General features: G+C 41.9%; 1 protein-coding gene across 6 annotated transcripts in view; it reads right to left on the bottom strand.

The window, feature by feature from the left end:
* Positions 1-9,279, bottom strand: part of COMMD1 (copper metabolism domain containing 1) — a 248,135-nt gene extending 238,856 nt beyond the window's left edge. For all 6 annotated transcript variants that reach the window (XM_081832052.1, XM_081832049.1, XM_081832050.1 and 3 more), the window contains exon 1: positions 9,068-9,279. In XM_081832052.1, the coding sequence (XP_081688178.1) occupies positions 9,068-9,244 (177 nt within the window). In that variant the 5' untranslated portion in view covers positions 9,245-9,279. The remainder of the gene's footprint in view (positions 1-9,067) is intronic.
* Positions 9,280-9,776: the final 497 nt, after the last annotated feature.

The raw sequence follows: 9,776 nt of genomic DNA, 5'->3' as shown, positions 1-9,776 counted from the left end.
CCTGGTGGTGGGTGTTGAGGAGGGCACGTTCTGCATGGAGCACTGGGTGTTGTGCACGAACAATGAATCATGAAACACTTCATCTAGAACTAATGATGTAATGTATGGGGATTAACATAAGAATAAAAAAAAAAGAAAAAAATAAAGAAAAAAAAAATATTAATACTGGTTATGTCAGCACATGGTATTATGTGTTTTTATACATCTCACATTTCTAAACTTTCTTTAATGAGAATAATAATGCTTATGATAAAAATGAATAAGGGAGTAGCTCAATACTTGTAAAACAAAAAAAATTAAATCCAGCATTCTTCAGATGATATACCTGAATTATAAGACATACAAAACCCATATTAACACAGGTCCTTTCTTTCCAGTCAATCTAATTCTCAAACTACAAATTTTCATGGCTTCAAGAAGAGAAACAGAACCAGGTGTTTAAAATAAAAATATCTGGGGGGCACCTGGGTGGGTCAGTTGGTTAAGCATCTGACTTTTTTTTTTTTAAGATTTTATTTATTCATGAGAGAGAGAGAGGCAGAGGGAGAAGCAGGCTCCCCGCAGAGCAGGACCCTGGGATCATGACCTGAGCCGAAGGCAGACGCTTAACCAACTGAACCACCCAGGCACCCCACATCTGACTCTTGATTTTGGCTCAGGTCATGATCTCAAGGTCATGAGATCAAGCCCTCTGTGGAGCTCCATGCTCAGAGCAGAGACTGCTTAGGATATTCTCTCTCCCTCTCCCTCTGCCCCACTCCACTGCTCATGCACTCCTGCTCTTTCTCTCTAAAATAAATATATTAAAATCTTTAAAATAGAAATATTTTATAGCCTTTTACTATTATGAATCTTTCCTTTAAGTTAGTTAATTTATTTACTTATTTATTTATTTATTTATTTTTAGTAATTGCTACACCCAACATGGGGCTCGAACTCATGACCCCAAGACCAGGAGTCATGCTATTCCAACTGAGACAGTCAAGTACCCCTTAGAGATTTTATTTAAGTAATCTCTACACCCAACATGGGGCTCAAACTTACAAACCTGGGATCAAAAGTCACATGCTTTACTGAATGAGCCACCAGGCACCCCTTAAATCTTTTTTTTTTAAGACTTATTTTGGGGGGGGGCAGGGGCAGAGGGAGAGGGAGACAGAGAATCTGAAGCAGACTCCCGCTGAGTTTGGAGCCCAACAGGGGACAAAATCCCACGACCCTGAGATCATGACCTGAGCTGAAACCAAGAGTTGGATGCTCAACCAACTGAGCCACCCAGGCACCCCTAATTATGTTATTGATAAGTTATCTTCTTATGTAAGTTTAAACCAGTTTTCATGTTGATAGTTTTTACTTGATTCTCAGGCTCACAACATTATATTGTATATTACCTTATATTATGTTAATAAATATATAAACTTCACATACTCTGAATATGAAAAAAAATCGAAATTCTATGTCTTATGAAGAACATACACTTAGTACCACAGAAATTTTAAAGCTCATTTCTTATTTACCACAGATCTCATGAACCTAAAAAATAAGAAGCAAAAATTCTCAAGAGTATAAAACACCAAATAATCCCTATTTCCAGCTTTCAGATTTTTATCAAGTAACCAACTTCTAAACATAATTTATATATTATATTGTTTCCAAATATTAAACCTGAGTTTAAAAACACGTGTTTGAGACAGGAATCAGCACATTTTTTTCTGTAAACGTTCAGATAGAAAATGTTTTAGGTTTTGGGGCACCTGGGTGGCTCAGTCGGTTAAGCCTCTGCCTTTGGCTCAGGTCATGATCTGAGGGTCCTGGGATCGAGCCGAGCCCCACATCAGCCTCCCTGCTCAGCAGGGAGCCAGCTTCTCCCTCTCCCTCTGCCTGTGGCTCCCCCTGCTTGTTCTCTCTCTCTCCCTCTGTCAAATAAAGAAAATCTTAGGAAAGGAAAGGAAGGGGAGGGGAAAGAGGAAGGGAAGGGAAAGGAAGGGAAGGGGAAGGGAAGGGAAGGGAAGGAAAGGAAAGGTTAGGTTAGGTTTTAGGTTTGGTTTTGTATGCTCCACCCCCAGCGTGGAGACCAACACAGGGCTTGAACTCATGACCCTGAGATCAAGACCTGAGCAGATACCAAGAGTAAGATGCTTAACCAACTGAGCCAACCAGATGCCCTTGAAAAATATTTTAGGTTTTTAAGGCCACAAGATCTCTGTCACAACCATTCAACTCTGTTATTGTAATAATGAAAACTGCTACAGACAAAAAGTAAATGAATAAGCACCTGACCATGCTCCATTAAAACTTTATTTATAAAAATGGCAGTAGGGGGCGTCTGGCTGGCTTGGTTTGTGGAGCATGTGACTCTTGATCTGGGGTTGTGGGTTTGAGCCCCACATTGGGTATAGAGGATACTTAAAAATAAAATCTTTTTTTAAAAATTTAAAAATTAGGGACACCTGGGTGGCTCAGTCGTTAAGTGCCTGCCTTCAGCTCAGGTCATGATCCCAGGGTCCTGGGATCGAGCCCCACGTCGGGCTCCCTGCTCAGCGGGAGGCCTGCTTCTCCCACTCTCACTCACCCTGCTTGTGTTCACTCTCTTGCTGTGTCTCTCTCTGTCAAATAAATAAATAAAATCTTTAAAAAAAAACCTTTAAAAAATAAAAAAAAAATTTTTAATTTAAAAATTAAATAAATAAAAATAAAAATGGCATCAGGCCAGATTCATCCCATGTGCCATGGTTTGTTGACCCCGGCATAGAATATTATATCCATCAACTCTCCCCATATAGAAATAGTGTAGGTCTTCTCTCATACTTATCTATTTTTTTTGAAGATTGTATTTATTTAGGGGCACCTGGGTGGCTCAGTTGGTTAAACATCTGCCTTCGGCTCAGGTCATGATCCCAGGGTCCTGGAATCGAGCCCCACTTCGGGCTCCCCGCTCAGCGGGAAGCCTGCTTCTCCCTCTCCCACTCCCCCTGCTTGTGTTCCCTCTCTCGCTGTGTCTCTCTCTGTCAAATAAATAAATAAAATCTTTAAAAAAAAAAAAGACCTGAGCTGAAACCAAGAGTCAGATGCTTAACCACCCAGGCGTCCCTCTCATGCTTATCTTTTTAATGGAAATCTCCATATTTAAGCACTATCCACTCATTCACTTACTCTACAGATTTTTACTATTACATGCTAGAAACAGCATTAGAAGTTAGGAATAAAAAAGGAAAAAAATAATAAAGCCCTGCCCTCTTAATGCTTACATTCCAATAGCGAAATTTAAAAACAAAACAAGTGAAGGGGGAAAAAAAGAGAGAGAGAAAAACCAAGAAACAGACTCTTAACTATAGAGAACAAACTGATGGGAGGGGTAAAATAGGTAATGGGGACTAAGGAGTGCAATTGTTGTGATGAGCACTGGGTGATGTATGGAATTGCTGAATCACTGTATTGCACACCTGAAACTAATATGTAAGACTGCATGTTAACTATACTGGAATTAAAATAAGGGGGTGCCTGGGTGGCTCAGTCAGTTAAGCATCTGCATTCAGCTCAGGTCATGATCCCAGGGTCCTGGGATTGAGCCCCACATCAGGCTCCCTACTCAGCAGGGGAGTCTGTTTCTCCCTCTCTCTCTCTCTCCACCCCTCCCCCTGATTGTGCATGTGCTCTCTCTCTCTCTCTAATAAATAAAATAAAAACAATAAAAAAATTTTTAATATGAAATTTCAGTGAGGGAACACAAAATTATCACCAAAAGAGGGGAGTAGTGAATACAGAACATAAATATACAAAAGGTGATCTAGCTTCAGTTAAGTAAGATCTTTCGCTAGAATTCCAGTAAACTAGAATAAGAAGCATCCCTTGCAAGGTTAACAGCAGAGGCAAGAAATAGAGAATATGCAAATGCGTATCTAGAAGAAGTTGAAATTATAAATATATACCAAAAAGATAGGTTAAAATGGCAGAGTATTTATATACGATGTCATCTCCCTAACTAAACACATCACTCTCAATTCACTGGTTTCACTGCTCCTCAGGAGCTACCAAAAATAAAACTAGAGCAAATGAATGGCCAGCTTCATGTATCTACAAATGAAAGGTTTGCCCTTTTGTGAGCAACAGGTAAAGCTAGAGAGGATCAATGTCCACCAAGTAGGGTAGGAAAACTTCCATGTGGAAAACAGAGACTAGTACAAATGCCGCAATCAGTACACTACATCTGGGCACACAATGTGAAGGTTAGAGGGAAAGACTGCAGCTCGAGATGTCTGAAACACAGCCTATGAATGAATGCAGGCAGCTGGCAATAAGGAGCCTAACATGTATATCCTGCTCCCTGAACGGAGTTACACATCCTTTCCTCCTAGCCCTGTTGTCCTCTCACTTTCACTTTCTTCACAGAACCTGATTCTCTACAGATGACTGAAAGGTGTGGCCACCAAATGAGATGAGGTACTACTCCACTTTCATCCTCGGTTTCTTTCCCTTTGCTCAGACTCCTGCATTTTTTTTAGTATTTTCCTCTCTGCTCTTCTAGCCTGCATGTTGAATTCAAGATAGCTGAGACTCCACAAAGACAAAAGAAAAAAATGTTTTGACTTCTGCTGTTATCTACATGTAAAATGTACACCCTGCCCACCTTATACTCATTAGGACAGCTAGTATGAAAACAAAACAAAACAAACAAAACCAGAAAATATCAAGTGTTGGCAAAGGTATAAAGAAATCAGAACTGTTATGCACTGTTGGTGGAAATGCAAAATGGCATAGCCACTGGGGAAAACAGTTGGCAGTTCCTCAAAAAATTACAAATAGAATTACCATATGACCCAGCAATTCCACTCTGGATATATACCTCAAAGAATTGAAAGCAGGGTCTCAAAGAGATATCTGCACCCCTGTGTTCACAGCAACATCATTCACAATAGCTAAAACATGGAAGCAACCCAAGTGTCCAATGACATGAATGGATAAAGCAAGTGTGATATATACACACAATGGAGTATTATTCAGCCTTTAAAAGGAAGGAAATTCTGACATATGCAACATGAACCTTGATGACATTATGCTAAGCAAAGTAAGTCAGCCAAAAAAAAAAGACAAATACTATATGACTCCACTTAGATGAGATACTCAGAGTAGTCAAAATCATAGAAACAGTAGAATGGTGGTTGCCAGAGGCTTGCGGGGGAGGGAGGTTGTTATGGGGAGTTATTGTTTAATGGGTATAGAATTCCAGTTTTACAAGATGAAAAGAGTTATAGATATGGATGGTAATGGATGCACAACATTATAAGTGTATTTAATACCACTGAACTGTATACTTTAAAATGGTTACAATTTTTTTCTTTTTTTAAAGATGTATTTATTTTAGGGCGCCTGGGTGGCTCAGTCGTTAAGCGTCTGCCTTCGGCTCAGGTCATGATCCCAGAGTCCTGGGATCGAGCCCCATATCGGGCTCCCTGCTCCGCGGGAAGCCTGCTTCTCCCTCTCCCACTCCCCCTGCTTGTGTTCCCTCTCTCGCTGTGTCTCTCTCTGTCAAATAAATAAATAAAATCTTTAAAAAAAAAAAAGATGTATTTATTTTAGAGAGAGAGAGCATGCGCAAGGGGAGAGGGGCTGAGGGAGAGGTGGAGAGAGAGTCCCAAGCTGACTTCCCACTGAGTGGGAAGCCTGACGTAGGGCTTGATCCCACAACCCTGATATCGTGACCCAAGCTGAAACCAAGAGCTGGATACTTAACAGCCTGTGCTACCCAGATGCCCCCAATGATAAATTTTATGTTATTAAGTATTTTAGCACAATAAAAAAAAGTATGCCCTGTTCAAGAGCAGGAATTATGGTTAGCAGAAATAAAGAAATAAAAGGCTGCTTCAGGGGGAGGGGAGTCGGAGGGATGGGGTGGCTGGGTGATGGACATTGGGGAGAGTATGTACTATGGTGAGCGCTGTGAATTGTGTAAGACTGATGAATAGCAGACCTGTACCCCTGAAACAATACATTGTGTGTTAATTTAAAAAAAAAATTTTTTTTTTAAAGGTTTGCTTCATTTTTTTCTTGACTCCTCCACCAATACATATTGGGTACCACCATGCCATGGTTAAATTGAACTATTTACCATTTCCTGAACCTGCTCCATTGGATTATTTACCATTTTCCTGCCTCACTCCTGCTATTTTCTTAACCTAGAATGCCCTATATGGCTGCCCCTCGTTTCAGTCTAAAATATTCTACACTTTCTTCAAGAGCAGCAAAAATGGCATTTCCAAGAACCTGCCCAAAAGAGCTAATGCCTCTTTCTGTCCACAGTAGCTTACTCAGACCTCTATTCCCAAATACTACAACATCCTTGTATCATGATTGCTTGTGTGTGTTCTTTTACTGCAGGACATGCTCGAAGTCTTTTGTGTAAAAATCTTGTTTGCTTTTTATGTTTTCTTAAAAATCAGAGATATTTAAAAAAAAAAAATCAGAGATATTTATACCTCAGTGTTGCTTAAAAGGTAAATGAAGATTGGAACTAGATGTCATCTAGAACCCATAGTTTCAGCCCTAAGTCAAACAATCAAAGTTTTCCCTTGGTATCTCAATTGGCTATACAGAGGCTGTGCTGCAAAGCACAGGCAAATCTTCTGTTCTACTCCCAACACCAAATGAGCCAAGCCAGCTCTTCAACCCAGAATTACTCGGGAAACTGAAGTATTCCATCCTCAGGCAGAAGACTGACAGCAGAAAGAGCAACACTTGGATATTATTCAGCAATATATTTAAAAGTAAGTAAGAGAATTTCCAGGCAATGTCTTCTCTGGGTAGCCTGAAATTTTTACCTCATAACCAAACAAAATAATCATATTGTCCACCTAGAGAGCAGTAGTCCCCAGTGTTTGGAGTTCCTAAGACACTGCCTACACACGTGCTGTTCTTACTTCTTGGCCTGCAGTCCCACATCCTCATCCCCCCATAGGCTTAGCAAACACCTCAAAAACCCAGGTAAGAAGTCAAATTCTCTAGGAAACCTTTTCTGACCACTCTTTGTGGAGACTAAGATTTGATAGAAACAAAAGGCATAGGGGCGCCTGGGTGGCTCAGTCGTTAAGCGTCTCCCTTCAGCTCAGGTCATGATCCCAGGGTCCTGGGATCGAGCCCCGCATCGAGCCCCGCCATGGGGCTCCCTGCTCAGCAGAAACCTGCTTCTCCCTCCCCCACTCCTCCTGCTTGTGTTCCCTCTCTCGCTGTGTCTCTCTCTAATAAATCAATAAAATCTTTAAAAAAAAAAAAAAAGAAAAAGAAACAAAAGGCATTCATTAGTGTTTATGGTATCAATTAAAATTAGAATGGGGTGCCTGACTGGCTTAGTCGGTAGAGCACGCAATTCTTGATCTTGGGGTTGTGAGTTCAAGCCCCACATTGGGTGTAGAGATTACTTTAAAATCTTTAAAATAAAATAATATTACTCAGAATGTCTAGTATCTCACCTGAGATAATACCTCTAATATTTCCATGAGACAGTCCATTTACTTTTTGTGAAATAATTTTTGCCTTTTTTTTCCTGGATTCAAATCCTATAAGCAAAAGCAGTTAAAAAAAAGAAAAAAAGAACTGCCTCTTAAAGCCTAAGCAGTTTTGGGTGCCTGGATGGCTCAGATGATTGGGCGTCTGCCTTCAGCTCGGGTCATGATCCCAGGGTCCTGGGATCAAACCCCGCATCGGGCTCCCTGCTAGGCGGGGGGCCTGCTTCTCCCCCTGCTCATATTCTCTCTCTCTCTCTGTATCTCTGTGTCTCGAATGAATAAATTTAAAAATCTTAAAAAAAAAAAAAAGCCTAAGCAGTTTTGAAACAAATAGCAGATGCAAAAAAGAGATGAAATTTCAACACTGCCTTTGTAATCAAAGTGTGATTTTATTTTTTTTTTTAAGATTTTTTTTTCTTTTTATTTATTTATTTGAGAGAGAGAATGAGACAGAGCATGAGAGGGGGTAGGGTCAGAGGGAGAAGCAGACTCCCCGCTGAGCAGAGAGCCCGATGCGGGACTCGATCCCGGGACTCCAGGATCATGACCTGAGCCGAAGGCAGTCGCCCAACCAACTGAGCCACCCAGGCGTCCCTCAAAGTGTGATTTTAGACTAACTAGAGTTAGACTCACCCTGAGCCTGTTTCCTATTCTTTAAAATGGGTGTCCACCTAGTACAGTTCCTAACACAGAGAAGGCCCACAAAACTCGAAAATCATTTTTATAGTCTATCTCTAGAGTATACTTCGGCACCAGATTCATTCCTATGACTAGCTCTCAGTCTGAAACAGTGTTGTTCAACAGCCGCAGGTAACTACTGGTCACTTGAAATCTGGCTAGTACAAAATAACGTGCTTTAAGTGTAAAATACACATAATATTTCAAAGACTTGGTGAAAAAAATATAAAATACCTTATTAACATTTTGTATATCAATTACATGAAAAGAGATACTTCGGATACATTGGGTTAAATGAAATAAAATTAATTTCCTCCGCTTTTTAACTTTCTTAATGTGGCTTTTAGAAAATTTTAAATTATATGTTTAGCTCTCATATTTCTACTGGACAGGCTGACTTATACTTTGACTTCAAGCTAGTAAATGCGCTCTCTTAACCATACCGTGCACTACTTGACAGGGGTTCACTCCGGCGAATTCACGCGCTATCCCAGCATGCAACGGCTCACTTTAACACTCCCCACTTCCACAACACGGAAAAGCTAGATGTAATAGCTGTTTAATTTTAATTTTAACCTGGAGCGCACAGATCCGCCGAAGCAAGTCGAAATTGCCGCTCACACAACAACAGAGAAAAAGTTGAGAAAAAACCCAGAGTCCTCTCCGGTTCGTGTCTGCTGCGGGGCTGGGAGCTTGAGCAGAAAGGGGTCACCCTTAAGAAAGTGAGAGGAGGCGACGGAGCGAGCGCCCCGGATCTGAAGGAGTATAATGTAGAGCCCACGGAGTGGAGGTGTAAGGAGGAAAGCCTTCTCAGCTTCTGAGGGGCCCAATCTGAGGGCGGAGGGGAAGGGCTTGGGCTCCGCGGCCGCAGCTGCAGGGAGGACAGGTACCTTAAGAATCCCCCTCATCTTCGCCAGAAAGGGGCGGAACTCCTCGAGTGACACCTCCGGATAGAGCTGGCTCCGCAGCAGCTCCTCCGTGATGCCCTGGTGCCCATGGAAAGCTTCCTGGGCCAGGCCGCTCAGCAGCCCGCTCAGAGCTTTAGAGCCCTCAAGCTCGCCCGCCATGGTCAGCGGCAGCCCCGCCCCCCAACAGCTGAGCGCGGCCCCCGCTACGGCACCCGGGATGGGTCTAAATGGCTTGGGCAAAGGCGCGCGGGACAAATGGCGGCCAAGTTCCACCAGAGGTTGGTATTGGCAGCTACCAGTTTTGCTCCGCAAAACCCATCCTCTTAGGTTCCACCCAGGGAGCTATCCATTCAGTTCCAGAAGAATCACTTTACTTAACGCTGATTACCTTCCTCACTCCAGGCCCTGCTGAAAGGAAAGATCACTTGGTGAAGATCACTTGAGATGGGGAACTATCCTACGAAAGCGGCGGTTTAACTTCGGAATGGCTGCATCTCATTCCAGGCTTTGCCAGTCCCCTAACTGAATAGGATCTATCACTTATATCGATCTACCACTCATATCTAATCTCTGCCTAATCATTACCTGTCCACCTTTTGTCCCATAAAATTTATCCCCTGATAACGTAGTGTGTTTGCTAGGATTGTTCCTTGCCTTTTTACATTAATGTGTCTTGTCTTTCTGGCTAGCT

The sequence above is a fragment of the Leptonychotes weddellii genome, chromosome 10 (assembly GCF_054177405.1).
Source record: "Leptonychotes weddellii isolate Sample4059 chromosome 10, ASM5417740v2, whole genome shotgun sequence".
Taxonomy (NCBI): Eukaryota; Metazoa; Chordata; class Mammalia; order Carnivora; family Phocidae; genus Leptonychotes; species Leptonychotes weddellii.
Note: the sequence above shows the minus strand (reverse complement) of the source record. Positions and strands in the feature narration are given on the sequence as shown.